The sequence below is a fragment of the Podarcis gaigeae genome (genome assembly GCF_964106915.1).
Source record: "Podarcis gaigeae genome assembly, chromosome: 1".
NCBI lineage: Eukaryota > Metazoa > Chordata > Lepidosauria > Squamata > Lacertidae > Podarcis > Podarcis gaigeae.
The window spans coordinates 124,344,881-124,367,394 of NC_139678.1; the positions used below are offsets into that span (position 1 = coordinate 124,344,881).

Below are 22,514 nucleotides of genomic sequence, written 5' to 3' on the forward strand. Positions count from 1 at the left end.
TTATGCAACAACCATATTTGAAATGGTTACCTTTTACACGGCCCAAGTCCTTGAAGCATCTGGAGTGAAGGCAAAAAAATAAGCACGCCTTTGTGCTGCGGTGCAAGGGCAGGAAGCTTCTCCCACGCAGAGGAGTCAACTTCTAGGGATCAAGGGGCTTCACACCTATAAAATATTTGAGGGGACTCCCCCCCCCCCCCAAGTTGATGGGCACTGCCATTCAAATGGTGTGCATGCATGGTGTCATGTGAACATGGCCTGCCCCCCATATTTTATTAAAGTTGGCACCCCTGCTCTCCTGTTAAGAGTTTTGTCACCACACACAAAATTTTATGGAATTGTAAAACTCAACAATTTGGCCAGAAATGTTTTGATTTATATCCAGAAGGCATCTGGACTGTAACTTAATTATGAAACAGGTGATATCTGTTTAAAAACATTCATTCGCATAGCAATTTACTATATCCGAGGTGCAATTTATTTATATTCAAGTCACAGATCTTTGGTGGGTATAATCTGAATTTCTACTTTATTTAGAGTCAAGCAAATAAAAACCATAAGCAAAATGTAGGCTTCTATATGTAGTATATTTAGGGGAAATAGTGGCTTGTCAATTAATTAACATTTATTAGATTTCATAGATGCTTTGAAACAAACAGGAGTCCTTCTTTTTTACCTCTTCTTTTTTCTTGTCTTTCCCCTTTCCTCTTTTCTCAACTTTCTTGCAGTTCTCCACACTGATACATACAGCAGTGTATCAAACTCTTACTTTTGTTTTCTGGGTTTCTGGGGTTTTTCCTGTTGTTATTCTGTCTCTCACAGCTACAATAAACCTACCATTAAAATTATGAACTAGTCATTTCTTTGCAAACGGGCAATTTTAGCAGGGGATCAAATACTTTCCCCCCTCACTGTTTCAATGAATGTAATGTCAGAGGAACAATGGCTGCGGTTGCTAGGTTGCTAAGGTCATTGTGACACACCCTACACGCCTCATGAACGTGTCAGGTGAGCAAAGGTGATTTGGCAGGAAAGAAGCTTCATGCTTCTGTTGGCCATTTTGTGACCGCTTCTAACATTTCTATATTGAGACAGAGAGAGTGTGTGTGTGTGACTGAGTGTGTGAGGGGGGTGGAAATGTAAGTTGGATTTCTTAGCTGATTCTGCCTTCTGGTTCCAGCTTTGTCTAGGGCAGTCTGAGGGGAGCTCCTTTCTCCCCAGGCAATGCAGGTTCTGTGCACAGCATAGCTAGCGATAGCAAATAGTCAATAATCCTAACCATGGTTACCACCACAGTGCCTTCCAGATGTCCTTGGACTCCAACTCCCATCATTCCCAGCCAGCACGACCAGGGATGATGGGAGTTGTAGTCCAGCAATGTATTAGCTCCCCGCTGCCCTGCTCTAGACCTTCAAGCACTTCCTTCACAAGATAGCCTATTTGCCTATGATAGCAAGCACATGTGGCCCCGGTTCAGTCTAGGTGTGTAGAGTAGGACGATACTGCCTATCTTCTCCCACTCTGTTTTAGGCTGTCAAAGCTGCAGAAGTTGTTTTCAAAGAGCAACTCCAAGCAAGATTTGGGGAAAGGAGGAAGCGACAGCCAAGATGCTGCAGCTTCATCGAAAGCCAAGTCCCAGGACCGGAGGTTTGAACATTTCTATAGCCATAAGGAAAGCAGTGCGTTCTCTTCCCTTCCCAAGCTGAAATGGTTCCATCTGTCCAGGAGAAAGAACTCTATCACGCTGAGGAATTGGGATAAATTAAGCACGTTCTGGAGCTGCTGTGGAACCCAAAAGGTCTGGTCGCAAGAATGTAAGGTTCTGGAAACTAAGCAAGAGTCAAGGAGCTTGTCCACGGTTTTAGGTGAGGAGATGCCCAGGGTTCTTAAGAGGGATTTTGCACGGGAGGAGAGGGTTGGAAGAGAAATGGAATTAGCTAATTCACACTTTCTGAAACAATATGTGAACTGGAACACAACCATCTTTTGAAATTCACACTTCTCTGAATTTTGCAGTAAAGTGTACAAAAATGCATACACTAGGATAAAGTGTGTATACAAATGTATATATTAGTGGAGATAAGATACAAATCTATTGTGTTACAGTAACTTCCTTTAAAAAGATGTGTCTACAGTCATACCTTGGTTGCCGCCTTGGAACTTGTACGTTTCAGCTCTCGAATGACCGAAAACCGGAAGTGAGTGTTCAGGTTTTCAAACGATTTTCGGAAACTGAACATCTGGTGCGGCTTCTGCAGCTTCTGATTGGCTGCAGGATGCTCTTGCAGCCAATTGGAAGCCGCGTCTTGGTTTTCAAACAGTTCTAGAAGTCTAACGAACTCCTGGAACGCATTCTGTTCGAGACCCAAGGTACGACTGTATTAGGAGAAATTTGCACTATAACGTTAACAAATTTCCCCGAGGACTTTAAAAACAAAATTTGCAAACTGGTGTGGAAATTTGGGGAACCTAATTTAGGATTAGAAAAATGAGAAACAGAGAGAAACTGAAATGGATTCACCCATCCCTAGGGTGGGTGAGGTGGAGGATTTTATGAAGATGCCAGAGGCTTAGGGTGTTGTCAGGAATGTGCAAATTATTCAACGAGAAGAAGCTAGGTCTCTTTCAAGAAGGTAAAGGAGAACCCTGACCCTTAGGTCCAGTCGTGCCCAACTCTGGGGTTGTGGCGCTCATCTCGCTTTATTGGCCGAGGGAGCCGGCATTGTCCGCAGACAGCTTCCAGGTCATGTGGCCAGCATGACTAAGCCGCTTCTGGCAAACCAGAGCAGCACACAGAAACGCCGTTTACCTTCCCACCAGAGCGGTACCGATTTATCTACTTGCACTTTGATGTGCTTTCGAACTGTTAGGTGGGCAGGAGCTGGGACCAAGCAACGGGAGCTCACCCCGTTGCGTAGATTCGAACCGCCGACCTTCTGATCGGCAAGCCCTAGACTCTGTGGTTTTACCCACAGCGCCACCCATGTCCCATTTCAAGAAGGTAGGAGATACTAATAAGAAGGTAGGAGATACTAATATGCCTTCCTGTTCTCTGTTTAACTCTCTCAATTCCTAGATTCAACATCAACAAGCCTCAACCACTTCTCCACCTCCTCTGTCTTTTCATCTACTTCCAACGGGTCGGATGTGAATGACAGCATTGAACTAGATGGTGATGCCGTCAACATCATTCTCAAGCGCATGGAGGAGGAAGACAAGGTACAAAACCCCTCAGCACATGATGCTTCCTGCACATGGTACTTCTATAGTACTACTAATGCGCTTGCTTGGAAAACGTGATTCTACAGATGTCTGAAGCCTATTTCTTTGTTCATGCAGTGAGTTCTTCACAAATAGCAGCTGCTTGGGAGACTTAAGTTGGATTCTAGTAGCAGCTCCTACTGTAATATCCTTGTCAGGCTGTTGTCAAGTCTGGAAGAGCTGGCCAAGAAAAAAGCATGTTTTGGCCAAATGAACACGAACACATCACCAGTAATGTAGAGTCTTGGGACAGAAAACGGAGCCGGGATCTGAGGACTTAACCAGGAAAGGAGTACTTGCTAGAAGGAAATAGTATACAGTAGCCAGTGTGGTGTAGTGATTAAGAGCGGTAGTCTCGTAATCTGGTGAACCAGGTTCGCGTCTCCGCTCCTCCACATGCAGCTGCTGGGTGACCTTGGGCCAGGCACACTTCTTTGAAGTCTCTCAGCCCCACTCACCTCACAGAGTGTTCGTTGTGGGGGAGGAAGGGAAAGGAGAATGTTAGCCGCTTTGAGACTCCTTAGGGTAGTGATAAAGTGGGATATCAAATCCAAGCTCTTCTTCTAAAAGATTATACTCACCTTACTGAAGGTTCTCCCAGAAGGGAGAGAGTGAAACAGCCACACCCAGAGAGGATGAGAATAGGGGGTTTGGGTGAGAAGTGACCAGAAAGATGGGGCAGGAGTGAAAGAGAGAGCTTTTACCTAGCCCTGAGTTTGCTGAGATGCACAGAGGGAGGAAGAATGAGCAGGCTCCACAGGGGCAGGCTTGGACCCATGCGGGAAGGTCAAGAATCCCAGGCAGCAGTGGGGCATCCACCATGCAGGAGAAAATAAATCTAGCCATAGTAGGAGTTCCACTGGGCCGAAACATAGGAAGATACAGGGCCGGCCCACCTGTCAGGCAAGATGAGGCGACTGCCTCAGGTGGCAGTAGATCTGGCCTCCCAAGGAATGCACAGTGACACTGACTTATTTTCTTTCTCATGGAGGGTTGTGTAGCTATAACCATCAAAAAAGGAATGAACTGTTTTCGCTACAAAGTGGGAATGCAAGATCGCAGTTACTCTCTTTGGAGCTCATCACTTTTCTAGTTCTGCATAACAGTTGTGAAATAGGTGGGTTAATTCTGCAGTTCAGTTCTCATTCCGAGCCAACCAGGAAGGATGTCTAGGACACATCAAGAAAGGCTCGATAATGCCCTCTCCTAACAGCCCCGGTTCTCTCTCAACTTACAGAGCAAACAGGATGAGAACGGGGACATTAGTTTCCTCAGCGCCATCTCCGCTTTATGCATCGCTACACAGCATAAACGACGGAACAAACTGAAACTTCTGTACACCAAAGACGAATTAACAGAGGCTGTCGTGGTAAGTGAGGTGCAGCATCAGAAATCCAGTCAGGAGGTGGCAGCTAGCTAGTAGATGAGAGGCACGAGGTCTGGATTTGGGGTTAGCTCTGTGGAAATATTTATTATATAATATTTTATTAAGTTTTACAAGAGAAAACAATACAAAAGAAAAACAATACATATCAATCATACAACAGACATCAAAACACCAACAAATACGAACAATTAAAAACACAACAAAAAAGAAAAAATATAACAGAAGCAAAAAAAAAATTTAAAGAAATTCAACACAAAAAGAAAAAAAAAGCCTCTTTTCAAATTCTTATCATTCATAAACTTATTTTCCTGACTTCCACCCACCTCCCTTTCTTGTATTCCACTTTAAAATTGATTAGCAAATTCATTCTTATTAGTTTTATCCTTAAATAATTTCCCTCACGTATTATACTTTCCCGATTTTCATCCAATATCTATCCTTTCTTTCATACTCTTATTTCCCTTATTTACTAGAACCCCTTCATTTCATTTCAATGTCATCAGCATTCAAAAATTTTGCAGTGTTTTTGTAAATAGGTTTTAAACTTCTTCCAATCTTCTTCCACCCGCTCTTCTCCTTGATCTCGTATTCTGCCGGTCATTTCTCCCATTTCCATGTAGTCCATTACTTGCATCTGCCATTCTTCCATAGTTCTGTGGAAATAAACCTGGCAAGCGTGGAAGGACTATGAAACCATTTGGAATAGGGTCACTAAATCCTCTTGATAACACCATACCCTACAAGCAAGCAGTTGTAATTCCTTCCCCAAGGTGTTCTGCAGAGGACCCCCTTGCTAAGCTTGCTTGGGACACCCTTGTCTCTGTATTTCTCTGTAGTTGTATTTGTCTCTGTGTCTGAAACCCATGTTTCAGCAACAAGCCCTTCTGGGGTAATAGGTGGCTGGGGGAAATTGAGTTGGCTGCCAGGGAAACCTCTGCTCCGTGCAGCTCTTGGCTCTGTTCCTGACAGAGGACAGACAGTTAATCTAGTCTTTGTTTGGATAGTGAAGCATTCCCCTCAAGTTCCGAAGGTGGGAAAAGAAAGCTGAGACTTCAGGACTTAATTCCCCAAAGAAGTTTCTATTCAAAGAAGAACAAGACAAAGCACAGCCATGTTTCTGAAAACCATCCCAGAAAGGAGGGGTGGAAAATGAGCCAATTAAAAACAATAAACTAAAAAAAATGACCAAATTACAGTCCAAATTATTAATTATGAAAAAATTTTTCGGGCTTCCCATAGTCTGGACCTCTGAAGTGTATCTTCAATATCTTCATTCCTGCCTCTTCTTGTTTTCATATTTTCCACATTCCGATCTTAACACTTTAAAGTTCTCCGTCCCTGGCTATGTGATTCTCAATCATGTCAGAAATCATATATCCTTTCATCCATTGAGTACAGCTTTATTTGTGTATATATATTTATTTCAGCTGTCTATTTACCAGTGCAGCTTTTCCTGACTTCATTCCAATCTTCCAATCCGGGCTGTTGTCCAAGTCTATCGCCTGAAGTTTAATGACTCAACAACTCCCAAGTTGTTAAATCATTCTATTCCGGGCTGTTGTCCAAGCCTTTCGTTTGAAATTTAATGGCGTAGTAACTTCCACCTTGTTAAGTTGTTTCTGTAAATTGTTGAGCATACTGTTTGCAATATTGCAATGTAAATGAACTGTATTCCACAGATATAAGTTATCTGGTGATTGATCAGCCTTTCCGGAGACCACACAATCCCCCCCTTTGGGCCCTAGAAGGGGGGTTGCTAGACATCCATTCAGCCCTCTCTCTCGCTCATCAAGGATGAATTATGAAATGAATATGTTAATTGGCTGTTTTTATTGGAAAATCAATAAAAATGATTTAAAAAGAAAAAAGAAAATGAGTGGTGGGTGGGTGACAAAATTTGTGTGAGAGAGAGGGTGGGGGTATTTCCTTTTGCTTCTAAGTTGCCTTGAGAATAATTTGATAGAAAGATGGGCTATAAGTTATTTAAATGAATTTAAAAAGTGGGGAGGCCTACAGTGACTCTAAGCCTATTCAGCAGCATTCCTGCATTGATGAGGGAGGGAGGGAGGGAGGGAGGGAGGGAGATGAAAGATCAGATGGTTGGAAAGGAGAAAGAGAGAGTTTCTATATCCTTAAGTCTACTAAAATGCATAGAGGAAAGCAGGGAAATGAGGAATTCTCGATGGCAGGCTTAGATCCAGGCAGGAGATTTTCCAGGGAAAGGAGGTGGAGATTCTAGGGACCCTCTTTGTAAAGGGAGCATCTGATGTTTTATGCGTGCTTTGGGTAAATGGCCAGAAAGGAATGCAGGTTTATGCTTGCCTGTTGGGCTAATACGCATCGTGAGACAAGATAGAGGTGCGGGGACAAAATGGGAGCATGCTGGTAACAGGCTTGTGAATGAGAAAGAGCTTAGACGAAACCATTTGGGATGAAAGTGCCTCGTTGAAATCTGTAGAAAGAGGTCATTCACCTGCTCTGTTCTGGCCCTCGGTCTCTTCCAGGTGGTGATGGAGAAACTCCCGATTCACTCTGTGCCCACATCAGTTCTACCATGCTGCATGGTGGCCATTTACAACTTGAGGTATGCCTCTTGAAGACCAGGGATTCCTGATCCTACTAAGAAGCAATTAGCGCGTGCGAAGACCGTTGTATTTGTGATGAATGAGGGTAGAAAATAATGTATTTCCAGGAAAGCAGATGCAACACGGTAAACGGCCCGGGAGAAGCCCAGACAATCGAATACAATAGGTCAAAGACTTTCGAAACAGAAATGGTTGAAAGAAGAAGTGGAGAGGCCGGTACTCTGAGGCTCCAGAAAGGAGCAACTGACTCCCCTTGGAAGTGCCCACACAGATCTTAGAAGGCATTTGTTTTCTCCACACCTTGGGAAATATACCGTATTTTTCGCTCCATAAGACGCACTTTTTTCCTCCTAAAAGGTAAGGGGAAATGTGAGTGCGTCTTATGGAGCGAATGGCGCTGTGCAGAGAGGGAGAGCTACGCAACGCCCGTTCAGTGAAGCAGGAGGAGGAACAGAAAGAGACCCTGCTGTTCCTCCTCCCACTTCGCTGAAGGGGTGCTGTGCAGAGAGGAAGAACTGTGCAGTACCCCTGCAGCGATGCACCTGTCCTGCGAAGCTGGAGGAGGAACAGAAGGGACTCCTTCTGTTCCTTCTCCAGCTTCGCTTGAAGGGGCGCTGTGCAGTTCTCCCTCTCTGCGCAGCGCCTCTCCTGCGAAGGAGAGGTGCTGCGCAGAGAACTGTCCTGGCTTCTGCCTTAGCCACAGGCAGTCTCTTCGGGCAGGGGGAGCCTTCATCCCGCTGCCCTGTAGAGGCTTGGCGCGGTTATCCTAGAAGCCAGAACAGCCACACAGTATCCCAGAAGCCAGATCCCTCTTGCTGTTCTGGCTTCTGGGATTCAGAATAATTTTTTCTTGTTTTCCTCCTCCCAAACCTAGGTGCGCCTTATGGTCTGGTGCGTCTTATGGAGCGAAAATACGGTAGTCTCCAAGCCCAGTGGCGTAGCGTGGGGGTGCAGGGGAGGCCGGCCGCACCGGGCGCAACATCTGGGGGTTAGGGTTAGGGGGTGCAAATCCACGGGTTAGGGGGCGCAAATCCACGGGTTAGGGGGCGCAAATTACTTGCCTTGCCCCGGGTGCTGACAACCCACGCTACGCCACTGTCCAAGCCCAAGGAGGGGAGCCTGTTCTCCTCCCATCCTCATTGCTCATCCTGGCATTTGGGATCTGAAGTCCTCTGCTTCTCAAGTCCCAGGAGGAGCCTCCCTGCGGGGGATTAGGAAATTCTGGCAGTGCATAATCTAATACTTTTTCCTCCACCCCACCAGTAAAATCAAGCCTCCACTTGATCCAGAACTGGAGTCGTGTGTCTTGCGGTTGGCTATGCATGGGGTTTTCACGATGGACTTTGGGACTGGGGACGCCACCAAACAGGTAGGCAGCGATGGGCCACCACCTTGGATGACTCTGCCTCCCCAGTTGGAGGCTGCCATGCTTCCAAATACCAACTGCTGGAAAGGGGAAGAGTGTTCTTGTGCTCATGTTCTGCTCCCTGGTTCCCACAGGCATTTGGTTGGCCACTGTGAGCACAAGGATACTGGCCTAGATGGGCCATTGGCCTGATTCAGCAGGTTCTTTTTATGCTCTTATGTATGTAAATTCTTGTTGAACCCACGAACCATGGGGTTGCCAGCATGGCATTCCCTGGCACCCACAGGGTCATCTCCTTGGCCCCTTATTGAAATTAGACTTGAAAGAAGCATTCTATTGTACCCAACAGAATAGGCTGCAGTGTGTGTTGTTCCCACAGTTGTTACTCAATAATAATAATAATAATAATAATAATTTATTATTTATACCCCGCCCATCTGGCTGAGTTTCCCCAGCCACTCTGGGCGGCTCCCAATCAAGTGCTAAAAACAGTACAGCGTTAAATATTAAAAACTTCCCTAAACAGGGCTGCCTTCAGATGTCTTTTAAAGATAGGATAGCTGCTTATTTCCTTCACATCTGAAGGGAGGGTGTTCCACAGGGCGGGTGCCACTACCGAGAAGGCCCTCTGTCTGGTTCCCTGTAACCTTACTTCTCGCATTGAGGGAACCGCCAGAAGGCCCTCAGAGCTGGATCTCAATGTCTGGGCTGAACGATGGGGGTGGAGACGCTCCTTCAGGTATACAGGACTAAGGCCGTTTAGGGCTTTAAAGGTCAGCACCAACACTTTGAATTGTGCTCGGAAACGTACTGGAAGCCAATGCAGATCTCTCAGAACCGGTGTTATGTGGTCCCGGCGGCCACTCCCAGTCATCAGTCTAGCTGCCACATTCTGGATTAATTGCAGTTTCCAGGTCACCTTCAAAGGTACCCCACGTAGAGCGCGTTGCAGTAGTCCTATTCACGTTTGCGCCCACATGCCCCCCCCAAATTAGTGACCCCTACAGTACTATGTCAGGGGATGCGGGTGGCGCTGTGGTCTAAACCACAGAGCCTAGGGTTTGCCAATCGGAAGGTTGGCAGTTCGAATCCCCGCGACGGGGTGAGCTCCCGTTGCTCGGTCCCTGCTCCAGCCAGCCTAGCAGTTCAAAAGCACGTCAGAGTGCAAGTAGATAAATCAGTACCGCTCCGGCAGGAAGGTAAATGGCATTTCCATGCGCTGCTCTGGTTTGCCAGAAGCGGCTTAGTCATGCTGGCCACATGACCCGGAAGCTATCTGCGGACAAACACTGGCTCCCTCGGCCTATAGAGCGAGATGAGCGGGCAACCCCAGAGTCGTCCACGACTGGACCTAACGGTCAGGGGTACCTTTACCTTTACCTTTACAGTACTATGTCAAATACATACTTGATTCCTTATCTTATTCATTTTTTAATAATAGTTTTTATTAATTTTCTAATTTACATTTTAAAATATTCCTTTAAACAATCTTTTTTTTTTTTGAAATCATTTTTATTTAATTTTACAAATATAAATTTATAACAAAACCAAATACGTATCCATATAACTCTCACGAACCCCCACCATCCCCTCCATGGGTCCTAATGTCAACATTTTCAACTGCGTATTATATCAGTCTTATTTTATATCTGTTCATATTGTCCATAGTATTTGTTACAGTACGAGTGAGATTAAAATGATGCTAATGTTTTCATCTGTTTGCAGTGATCTCCTAAGTAAATTTTTTTAAAAATCCCAGTAAATAAATCCTTTTTGTTGTCTTGGTCCCTGAGTTTTCTGGTCAGTTTTGCCATTCCTCTCTGGTAGGAATTCTTTCTTCTTTAAACAATCTCACATCAACATCTTCCCTTCTTCTCCTTCCGTGGTTCAGTTTGGTTCCGTGGTACATCCCTGCATATTTTACATAATCCAGACCATTCAGTATTCCAATATTGCATTCATCAAACTTATTTGCACTGTTGAATTTATCTTAACACTACCAGCGTTTTCACATGTGCACAATTTTCAGCCAAAAATTCAATAAACATTGTCCAGTCTTCTTTAAATGTGTGCTCTGATTCCTTATCTTATTTGAATCCCTCGTAGTTTGCCCTCGGGGTGCAGTGGGCAAAGTTCTGTGCCTCAAAAAGGCACAAAGAGGCTAAAAAGAGGGTCTTGGTTATAGTTATAAATAATATAATAATTTATTATTTATACCCTGCCCATCTGGCTGAGTTTCCCCAGCCACTCTGGGCGGCTCCCAATCAAGTGTTAAAAACAATACAGCATTAAATATTAAAAACCTCCCCAAACAGGGCTGCCTTCAGATGTCTTTTAAAGAGAAGATAGCTGCTTATTTCCTTCACATCTGAAGGGAGGGTGCCACTACCGAGAAGGCCCTCTGTCTGGTTCCCTGTAACCTCACTTCTCGCAATGAGGGAACTGCCAGAAGGCCCTCGGCCCTGGATCTCAGTGTCTGGGCTGAACAATAACAGCATGTTATCTGTGGAACCACTTATAGTGAGAGGTTCTCCCTTTGATGGCCGGACCTCAATGGCTCTGGGATGAAGCCTATTTGCAGGCATGCTTTTGGGGGGAGAAAATCCAGCTCTCACGCAGGGATTTCCCTTTTCTTCCAGGCGCTGTATAGAACAACTTCAGCGACACTCGAAATCCTGCTCAGGTCATTATTAGCAGAGGATCCGACCACCAAGCATCTGCTGAGGATCTTAAAAGTAAGTGCGTCTAAGAGAAATTGCGGCAAAGGAAGGCCTGGCAGGGAGATATCGCAACCTAAGCCACAGTTGGTCTGCAAAATCACCCGCCATGCATTATTGTAGGGTTTCCTCCGTTGGCAGAGTTTGGGCATAATATTGTGATCTCCAGGCCCATGAATAACTGACTGAACCAAGACAGGTTTCAAAACAAAGATGCAGGGGAGAAACAACCAAGTAGACTAATATCTCCCATTCCAGTCTATTAGGAGGTATTATTTTCTCCCTTGGAGGAGGAGGAGGAGGAGTTTGGATTTGATATCCCGCTTTATCACTACCCTAGGGAGTCTCAAAGCAGCTAACAATCTCCTTTCCCTTCCTCCCCCACAACAAACACTCTGTGAGGTGAGTGGGGCTGAGAGACTTCAGAGAAGTGTGACTGGCCCAAGGTCACCCAGCAGCTGCAGGTGGAGGAGCGGAGACGCGAACCCGGTTCCCCAGATTATGAGTCCACCGCTCTTAACCACTACACCACACTGGCCCTTGGGCACACGGGGCCACTTACACACTCACAGAATCAAACAGTGGTGAAGCTTCAGGGTGCAGGTGAGAGATTATACCCTAGCAGAGCTGGCCCTGCCATTAGGTAGAGTGATGTAGCTGCCTCAGGCAGCTGGCTTTGGCCTTCACAGAATGGCAACGAATAGTTAGTCATTTAATTTATTTTTATTCTATTCTATTCATTTATTTATTATTATTTTATTTTCACAAAGTAATAACCATACATAAATGAGAATAAAAATGTGCACCCCACCTAAGAGACCATTCCATTGTAACTATCCCACCTCCCAAAATTTCAACACCCCTTTCCATTTTAACAGTATATATTCTACAAACACCCTCCATATCTCCTCAAAATCAATGCTCTTGGCATATCCCCCAGCTTACCTTAATGGCACATTAAATTAACAATTAAGATTATTCTATTTTTGTTGCCAGGGAAGGGCACTCGTTCTTTTCTACCTTGACTGAGTGGGACAGCACTATCTACTGCCCCACCTCAGGCAACCAAATAGCTGCTCTCCTATAATATTTATTTAAAAAAATGCTTGAACACAGAAAATTAGTGGGTTTACGAGGAGTCTGCCAAGCCTTATCCCTGGCATATGTGGCCACATGCTATGTTATGTACCGAGTTGAATAGGATCCAAAATGCAGCAGTCTGATTGGCCCTAGAACAATAGGATTCAGAATGCAGCTGTCTGATTGGTCCTAGAACAATAGGATTCAGAATGCAGCAGTCTGATTGGTCCTCAGGAGCCACCCAATCCAGCTCCAGGTGGAAGTGAATCCGCAACCTGATTGGCCTACAGGTGAATCCCGCAATTAGCCAATCATGTGGGGCCCATTGTGTAAATAATGTATATAAAGCAGACATTCTGGGGGAACTTCCATTCCTCCTCACCACTATGAGCTGAATAAAGAGCATGAAATCCACTCTGGATTCCGAGTATATTTCATGCCAATAGGGTACATCCAAGCTAAAATGCCACATTGTTCATCAGGCACGAAGCAATGCAAGTCCACCACAAATCGTCCAGAGATAAAACAGTAGATCCTGATCTACTTCCTGCCCATTCCTGAACTAAGGCATATCTATGAAGAGGAACAATTCATCCTAGGATAACTCATGTGGCAGATGCACAATCTTCCATTTTGAGACATTTTGGTTGATCCTAAAAACAAAACTGGGTGGTGCTGTGGGTTAAACCCCAGAGCCTAGGACTTGCTGATCAGAAGGTCGGCGGTTCGAATCCCCGCGACGGGGTGAGCTCCCCGTCCAACCTAGCAGTTTGAAAGCACCTCAAAGTGCAAGTAGATAAATAGGTACCGCTCCGGCGGGAAGGTAAACGGCGTTTCCGTGCGCTGCTCTGGTTTTGCCAGAAGCGGTTTAGTCATGCTGGCCACATGACCCGGAAGCTATACGCCAGCTCCCTTGGCCAATAAAGCGAGATGAGCACCGCAACCCCAGAGTCGACCACAACTGGACCTAATGGTCAGGGGTCCCTTTACCTTTACCTTAAAAACAAAACCAAAAAAACCCACTGCTTGTGGATTTTGGATTATGGATCACTGCTGCTTCCTTTGTTTTGAGCAAAAGGGTTGCGTGAGACATTGTACCAGTGCGATATTCCTGAGGTGTTGCTTCCTCCTGCAGCACATCCATTTTTGGATACACTCGAAATACAAAGTGGAGAGAATCAGAGCTATCAAAAGCAGTGCTGCGCTCCTACGTTTTGCTGTCCTTATGCCAGATTTTGATGTAAGTGTGACCTCATATGCTGCCCCCTTTTGCTCTAGGGAGCAAATGTGAGAGCTGGTCTTTGTTGCTACAACTGATTTTTAGATTTATCCCACCCTCCAGAGCCAATTCATATTGAGAGCTGAATGTTATTTTCAGTATCTTAGTCTTAGAGGAATAGGAGAGGGGAAAGCCAATAATAGAAGGGGTGGTGGCAGCTAGGAATGGCTTTGTTTGCATGAAACTAGTATGCTCTTCTTGGGTCCCTTTGAGTGATAGCCCGTATCTCGCAGGGATGCGGGTGGCGCTGGGGTCTAAACCACTGAGCCTCTTGAGCTTGTCGATCAGAAGGTCGGCAGTTTGAATCCCCATAATGGGGTGAGTTCCCATTGCTCTGTCCCAGCTCCTGCCAACCTAGCAGTTTGAAAGCACGCCAGTGCAAGTAGATAAATAGATACTTCTGTGGCGGGAAGGTAAACGGTGGTTCTGTGCGCTCTGGTTTCCGTCACAGTGTCCCGTTGCACCAGAAGCGGTTTAGTCCTGCTGGGCCACGACCCAGAAAGTTGTCTGTGGACAAACGCCGGCTCCCTTGGCTTGAAAGCGGAGATGGGTGCCACACCCCATAATCGAATTTGACTGGACTTAACTGTCCCGGGGTTCTTTACCTTGTTACCTCTCTGCTCCCATCTATACCACTGGGTTGTTCCTGGCATTCCAGGTTGTTGATAGGTGCATTGGGGTTCCTCTTTTGGCTTGAACTGTGTGGATTTGCTGTTCTGGCAAAATACACAGAGGCCCTACATCCATCTTCTCAGAGTCCCATCCAAAGGACAGAGAGGAGGCTATGTTCTCTGGAAGTATCTGTCTAACCTAGTCCATAGCTGTCAACCATCCTTTATTTGGTGGAAAAGTCCCTTATCCCAGCGCCATGTCCCGCTGCTGTCCCTTATTGATGATGTCCCTTAAATTTCCTGGGTTTCAAAGGAAGCAGCTCCTCTCCCTGCCGGCCAGGGAGCAGGGAGGCTCCAACTGTGTTGCTTGGCTGCGTTGCTCACCCAATAAGGAGTCTAAGAACGACTGGGGGGTGGAGCTTGCATGCCTTGTGCCGATCAAATCGTCCGCGTTGCCTGGGGACTCGCCTTTGCTCAGCGCTTCCCAGCGGAGAGGTGACGGTGGTTTTCCTTGCTGCATCCCCTTTGCCGGGTTGCTGCGCTGTGGGAACCACCGCTTGAGGCTTCGTTTGGCTGCTGGCTGGGCTTTCTGCCTTTGGCTCGGAGGGGCTCAGAAGCTGAACATACCTGTGCTGGGAAAATCCCTTATTTTGGCTGCTGATCCCTTATTTTCGAGGCTGCTGGTCCCTTATTTTCAAATCTGTAAGTTGACAGCTATGACCTAGTCTGTCCATTTTGGAGATGCAAAGTATTATTTTAAGAGTTTCTGAAAAGGGTTTCGATTTTGAGGCTAGGCGTACCCATTAAAGACAGAGAGGGTCCGACAAAGAAGCGGGGGACAAAGATCTCTCTGGTTTTCCTTCTTGCTAGGCTACCTGCAAACTCCCAGAACTGGGGCACCATGTGGCAGAGCTGGCAATTTGTATTGGGGATCCCCAAGCAGCAGTCAACCGACATGCCAGGGAGAGTATCTTCCGTCTCTATGAGCTGCTCCTGCACCAGAAAGGCAAGTAAGCTGGAAAAGTTGCAACAGCAGTTCCATGCTTAATCATGATGGAATACATTAAACACCTTAGTTTTACGCGCTAGTGAAATAAGATTAGAACTTCTGGTCTCAGTTCATAGTGTGTTTTCCCATTAATATCACTTGAGTCTCATGTTGACTCTCTGGTAATGGTGCATTTCCCGCAAAGTTGACTCAGCTGGCAAGGAAGAAGCTGTTGTCTTGTTCAGTTGTATTTCACAATGCTATACTCTCCCCTTTACCAATAAAAGAGCCCACCCTTTGAGCAAAGCTGGTGGGAGATCAGCATGCAAGAGCATTTGACATTCCTCCATATAAGCCAGAATTTGACCTTCATTTCTTGAGACTTGCCTCAGAGGCTGATACCAAAATGAGAAGCAAGGTTGCCAGAGAAATTCCCTAGGAGGGGACTCTCGAGGTGGATCTTGCAAACATTTTCATAAAAAAATTTATAGAATATTATCCAAAGGAAACAGAAAGGACTAAATTCATTTTCATTAATTCATTTAAATACTTATAATCTTGACCAAATGCACCCAAGGTGGTGAACAAATTGTAAGAACAGGTATCCACCAAAGTACGTAGTTGTGCTCTGGCAGAGTCTTCTGCCTGCTCTACAGGACTCCCTCACCTCCTCTACCTGTGTGCCCCCTAAATCTCTTTCTCGGGGCTTCCCTAATGCTCCAGAGGAGATTGGGGAGGGCACAAGGCATGTACAGGAAAAAGAGAGAGGGGAGGAAGTCCTGTTGCGCAACAAGACATCCTTGTTCTAATGGGACTACTTTGTTGACTACTGCTCATAAAAATACAATACAGTGGTGCCCCGTAAGACGAATGCCTCGCAAGACAAAAAACCCGCTAGACGAAAGGGTTTTCCGTTTTTTGAGGCACTTCAAAAGACGAATTTCCCTATGGGCTTGCTTCGCAAGACGAAAACGTCTTGCGAGTCTTGCAAGTCTTTTCCCTTCCCCCCCTTTTTCTAAGCCGCTAAGCCGCTAATAGCCGCTTAGCCGCTAAGCCGCTAATAGCGCTAATCCACTAAGCCGCTAATAGGGATGCTTCGCAAGACGAAAAAACCGCTAGACGAAGAGACCCGCAGAACGGATTATTTTTGTCTTGCAAGGCACCACTGTACAATAAAAAAAGGATTTTAAGGAACCAGCTGACGTTAACATATAATCCCACCAGTCTAAAAAATGTTTCCAAAGCCATCAGAATAAATTATAGGTCTGAAAAGCCCTAAACCCAGAAATGGGGAGCTTGTGGCTCTTTCAGATATTGTTAAGAGTCCTATCCCCAGGAACCCCAGCCAGCATGCCCAGTGGTCAGTCGCAACATGTAGCTCAACAATACTTGAAGAAGACGAAATTAATGGACGATGCAGAATTGGACAAAATGACAGGAAGGATTCGAAACCTGCGGGACCAGAGATTTACAGAAGATTGGAAGAAGTATATGAATTATTTGAAGAGCAACAGTAATCAACAAATTACACTAGTAGGACTACAAGAAGTTTTGTAAGGAGAAATATACGAAGTGTTACAAAGTAGAAAAAGATAGAGATATTGGTTATGAGTTTGAAATGTAATAGGGAAGATAAGAAATGCATACTGAGAGATTAGATTGGAAAATTTCCAGACAGGATTGATGGAAGTCAAAAATTTCAATAAGATGTAAAAGTATGTTTAATTACTGTTGAAAATGATATGTTAAAAAAAAAAAACTAATAAAAATTATATATATATAAAAAAAATACTTGAAGGCTCTCAGATTCCCCAACCCTGCCCCAAACCTTTAAGTATAGAACGACAAAGCTTTTAACTCCTGGTGTCTTACTGTCAGGGATACGCATGAATAATGCCGAAGAACTCTGGTGCAGAGGGTACCAAGAAGAGAAGAAGATGCTCTCTTACATAAACATGATGAAAGTTGGAGAGGTAAAGGTGTCCCTTTGATGCTAGAAGCCCCCCTTTCAATACGAAACCACTCAAGTGTCTGATAGATTTCTTGCTCCACTTGAGAAATGTGGGTTGTTTTCTTTTACCCTTCTCTGCCTCCAGGAAACACCAGGATCAGTTTAAGGGGTTGTTGGCAGAAAAGAGACACATTGGGAGATATAATTGCAATGCAATCCTTGACAGTATCATGGGCAGAAGAGACAACATCCTGTCTCAAGGATGTCAAAGTTGTGATAACAGCCAAGAGGGAAACAGCAGGGATCGTTTAATGAACATGCAGCAATCCAAAGATTGCTTCATGTTGGTTTCTTTGCTTTTAGGTGTTTGGGACGTTCTTCAATGAACAGCAAAGAAGATCCTTTCTAAGGACAGCTTTGTTAGCTATTTATAGTCCGGACCGGAGGGTCAGTGAAGCAGGGATCCTCCTTGTTTATTCTATCCTTGGGAATGCAGAAGAACTAATGGATGTGGAGGTAAGTTACTAAATTAAGCTTTCTGTGAAAAAGTGTATTATAAAGGACAAGTCTTCTTTCAGGATGATGGTGAAAAAAAGACTTCTGACTGTTTTGGGATTCCCCTCACCTCTCAATCTCTCCAGGAAAAACAAGTAAAGAAAAAAATATGGCATCAGCTCCACAAATTTCGAGTTTGCAATGAGTTGCCTGTGGCGGTACAAAGCCTCTCTGCAAGCAAAGGTAATGTCTATTTCCAGTTACGGGGAACACTACCAAAGATATGGAATAATTACAAGCTGTAATTATCTACTTATAAAAGACCACTATCCATAGCTTCAACCAGTCTCTTAAGACACAAATTGCCTAAATTTATTGTTGTATTGTGTGTGAGCCAGAAAGAGGAGGAATTAGGTTCGGTGTGCAATTAAAGGCGAATCTATCTAATTCACCCATAGGAGAGAGGAACCCAGAAAAATGGCTGCAAGGCCTTATAAAGACTTTTGAAATTGCCACCCTGTAGATCAAGACCACCCCCAGAAACATCATACATACATCACAGAAGGGGTATAACCTAAGACCACCCCTCAGATACATCACACCTACATCACAGAAAAGGAGGTCTAAAACAGAAATTTGAATATGGTTTTTCTCGTTGTTTATCTCCTGTCTGGCAGGTTACTTGATTGGATTGCCTGGGGAGCCTGGCCAGTCTTTTGTAATGATAAATACTTAGTTCCTGGGCCAGGTCACAGGCTCACGCCCTATTCAAACACAGACATACCCTTAAGACAGGATTTGTGAAGGAAAAGACAATGGGGAGGCTTTTCCACTTTGACCTTGCAGAGAAAACATTTGCTCATTTTAGGAATCAAAATGGCTTCAGGTTGGTCTTCCTGTGCTGATCTATGTATGTGCGGTTATGAACATTACCATATATCTAAGACCTCAAAATTCCTATCACACCACGCAATGTGTACAAAAAGGTATGCACTCAGGTAAAGTGTGCATAAAAATGCATGCCTGCTAACATCAACCCATAACCGACGCGTCCACATTTTAGCACCAATCCACGGTGGCCAACTGGTTAGAGGTTTGGACTAGAACCAAGGAGAGCAGGGTTCAAACCTCCAATCAAGTCTGTGGGTGACCTTGGGCCAATCATTCTCTCTCCACCTAATTTACCGTTTGTGATCTCCTTGGAGGGTTGGGATGATGTTGACGATCTATACGGACCCCTCCCAAACATTTTCCTAAGTCAAATGAAGCTGGTATCATTCAATCTGCCTTCTCTTCGTTTCCACTCAGGTGACGTGCTGATGGAGGATCTTGATGATTACGTACAGTTGTAAAACAACCGCCCACATCTCTCTACTTTCTGTCCCCCCCCCCTCTTCCTTTCTCCCTTCCCCTTTCCCTCTTCCTTATGTTTTCTCCAGGTGGCTATGTGGGGCCAGAGCTTTTGGGTTTCACAGGATCTCCAGAGCTCCCTTAAAAGAAAAAAAAACATTTCCCTTATTCTCCACGGAGATGGATTTTCTTCCCTCTGGACAGATGGAACAGCTTCCTTTTGGGAAGAGGTGAGACTTTTCTCTCCCATCTTTTGGCCTGCGAGTGTTTCATCCCTTCTGTGGGAGTTGTCCAAACCTCCAGTCTCTAGGATGGGCATTCTGTGGGTTAAACCACAGAGCCTAGGACTTGCCGATCTGAAGATTGGCAGTTCGAATCCCCGCAACGGGGTGACCTCCTGTTGCTCGGTCCCCGCTCCTGCCAACCTAGCAATTCGAAAGCACGTCACAGTGCAAGTAGATAAATAGGTACCTCTCTGGCGGGAAGGTAAACAGTGTTTCCGTGCGCTGCTCTGGTTCACCAGAAGTGGCTTAGTCATGCTGGCCACATGACCCGGAAGCTGTACGCTGGCTCCCTCGGCCAATAAAGCGAAATGAGCTGAGCGCTGCAACCCTAGAGTCGGCCATGACTAGACCTAACGGTCAGGGGTCCCTTTACCTTTACCTTTTAGCATATTGGATGCTGCTGCTGCTGCTGCTTCCTCCTCCTGGGTCACATTCAGAGTTGCTTTCTGGAAAAAGCCTGATGTGCATAGGGGCAAAAACAAAAAGCATCCCTTGCTTGCTGGATCCAGGTAGCCCCACCATCCCTCTGGAAAGAAGAGGGGCAGATATCCACTTCTTATGCTCAGTTGGGGCCCAGAGGCGGCTGGTCTATTAGGGCAAGAACTGTCCAACTAATCTCAGTCTGCCCTTAGCCAGCAGCCACCTGCCTGTCTTCTTGTGTACATTTAATCCAGTGATGATACTTCCTATCAAGTTTACCTCTCCTTTGTGTTGCCACTGTAGGACTTCGTGTAGTGGAGGATGGGGACAAAACTAGAATCAGCTGGCTCTGCCTTTCGTTGGCTCTGGCGCCACCTATTGTCGGGCTCCTTGCCTTCCGCCCCATCAGCTCCAATGTGGCTTCCTGGCAGCATTTTTCATCACCTTGCTGGCTGGGTAAATGTAATCCCACCATCCCTCTGGGAAAGGGGGACACATTTTACTGCTTCTGTCCAGACCACCAGAAGGTGGCCCTCAAGAAATGGCTGGAGGAGACTGGGACACACAGGGCTGAGAAGAGTAAACCAGGACCCTGTATGGGTTTTCTCTTGCCCCTTATTTTCATTGCTTCCCTTGCTGATTAATGCTATCATCCCCACCATTCCTGTGCGAGAAGGGAAAGAAAGGGGACAGAGACAACATTTGCTGTTTTTCGGCTTGACTGCTGCAAGGAATGAGTAGAAGGAGAACGCAACAACACAACAGATTTGTTTCCCCCGGGAAAATAAAGATGGCAAGAAGACATATTTGAAAAGTAACAGGAGATATGGAAACAGATTAACACTAGCGAAAATACGAGGAAATTAATTTCTTGGGAATTTCAGAGTTTTGAAAATTATTTTTTAAAGCAAGATACAGTCACAACGATTAAGGCGGCAGAAAACAGACTGGGTAACAGACTGGCAATATTGGAGAATCAATTTATAGTCCGAGAATAAATATGGATAATTTTTTTTTTTAAAAAAAAGAAAATGTAACTGAAAAAGCAGTAGAAGACAGAAAACATAAATATGGCTTTCACAATTTTGGAGCAAGGTAATAGTCAACAGGAAGAAGGATGAGATTTATTATACAATCATACAGAGGTGTTTTTTTGGGGGGGGGAAATAAGGAACATTTTAATTTCAGAGGTTTGAATGAGAAAGCTGAAGATGTAAAAGGGGTCCCTTTACCTACCTTTAGGGACACAAACGGTAAAGATGGACACATTTTAACATTACTTCCATATACTTTGCACGAACACATGATAGGTGTTTTGGACTGGGGGTGCATTCCACAAGCAGAAATTCTTGCCTAGGACACCTGCTGACGAAGTTCATTAGGTGAATAGCACCCTAAGTGTGCAATGATGTTTTCTCCGTCTTCTTCAGGGATCCTCAAACATTTTCAGCAGGGGGCGGGTTCACTGTCCCTCAGATCTTGTGGGGGGCGGCGGACTATATTTTGAAGGGGGGAAATGAACGAATCCCTATGCCCTCTGCACATATTATACCTGCTAGCACCAATCAAAGCCCAGCCCCCTTCCTCCGCAGGGTGGGGAGAAGCCGGGAGGGAGGGAGGAGGTGCCACCGCCACGAGGGAAAGAACGCGCGTGCTGGTGCAGCCCAAACGATCAGATCCACACCGATTCCCGGACCGCCCGCAGGCCGGATTTAGAAGGCTATTGGAACGGATCTGGGCCTTAGTTTGCCGACCCATGGTCGTCTTGATATTTTATAGTTTAGCAGAGCTGCTTGTAACACACTGAAGGCTGTGAAAAAATGTGGAGGACCACATTAATGAATTGAACTGGAATGGAATTAGTTCCTTTTTGGCAGAGGTGAACTGGAACTAAGCCTGCACACCAATAGGGCTTTGTTCTCCCACAAGCAAAGCAGAGAGCTTGAAAACTATTTTTGCACTAGGTTTGCCCATCACAGAAAGAGCTTTAAAGCTCCAGCCTCGCTTGCATTTAACTTGTCAGATTTTAACCAGCGGCCTTCAACTATGTATGGCTGAAACATTGCAAGTTACACACGTAAGATGCAATCCTATGGCATGGCTCAATTATCTGTTACTGTGTAATACTGTCTAAATGCTGATTAAATATTTGTATGCTGTTTTATGAATGTGCCGTGTTCACCAACTAGATGCTTTGTTTATGGTGTGCTATAGAAACTTCTAAATAAAATAGCTTAACAATGCTGTTAACACACTTCTTTCCTTTTCGGTATTTTATTTTCTCATGACACAAAATACCACATATGAGAAAAAGAAAAGCACCCAAATGCTCCAACACAAAGTACCTGAGCAAAGACTGAAGGCAAAAAATGTACATTATGACACCTAAAAGCACTTGAGCAAAGTAGAAATACAGTCAATAATATTCAGACGACAGCATATGGTCAGTTGAATGACACTTTTCAAATAAAAATAGTATAATTTATGACAAGTATCACTATACAGTACGAAGAGAGCATGAATGTTTTGTAACAGATTGTACAAAATTTTGTATAATGTATGCACATCTTAAAAAAATGAATGTTTATGTATACAGTAGAAGTAAGCCTGTTATGGAACACATGAACGGTTCACTCCCAAAATCAGTGTCAAAGCGCATGTGCAGTTTTCCACTAGTGCAAAAGGTGTTCATTACCATTTCATGTAGGGTCATCAACAGAGTCACGCGCACATCAGTCAA

At 45.0% G+C, this 22,514-nt stretch overlaps 1 protein-coding gene and 1 long non-coding RNA gene across 2 annotated transcripts; one reads left to right on the forward strand and one right to left on the reverse strand.

Annotated features, from left to right (window-relative positions):
* The first annotated feature begins 1,510 nt into the window (after positions 1-1,510).
* LOC310832497 (maestro heat-like repeat-containing protein family member 7) lies at positions 1,511-20,790 on the forward strand. The gene is made up of 14 exons (XM_083714324.1): positions 1,511-1,647; positions 1,726-1,865; positions 3,077-3,219; positions 4,499-4,630; positions 7,153-7,232; positions 8,497-8,602; positions 11,239-11,334; positions 13,532-13,636; positions 15,157-15,292; positions 17,153-17,247; positions 17,589-17,741; positions 17,867-17,963; positions 19,160-19,300; positions 20,078-20,790. Exons 3-13 carry the CDS (start codon positions 3,202-3,204, stop codon positions 19,213-19,215), a joined length of 1,074 nt encoding a protein of 357 aa, XP_083570450.1. The 5' UTR covers positions 1,511-1,647; positions 1,726-1,865; positions 3,077-3,201; the 3' UTR covers positions 19,216-19,300; positions 20,078-20,790.
* A 7-nt stretch (positions 20,791-20,797) lies between these two features.
* Positions 20,798-21,101, reverse strand: LOC310833942. Its single transcript, XR_014559011.1, has 2 exons — positions 21,021-21,101; positions 20,798-20,979 (listed from the first exon to the last, which is right to left on the reverse strand). It is a non-coding gene; the product is annotated as an uncharacterized lncRNA (long non-coding RNA).
* Between the last annotated feature and the right edge of the window lie 1,413 nt (positions 21,102-22,514).

Excerpts from the sequence above, each read along its gene's own strand:
- LOC310832497 (XM_083714324.1), top strand. Across the intron at positions 4,631-7,152 it reads AATTAACAGAGGCTGTCGTG|GTGGTGATGGAGAAACTCCC; the intron begins GTAAGTGAGGTG and ends GGTCTCTTCCAG. Across the intron at positions 15,293-17,152 it reads GCTGCTCCTGCACCAGAAAG|GGATACGCATGAATAATGCC; the intron begins GCAAGTAAGCTG and ends TCTTACTGTCAG.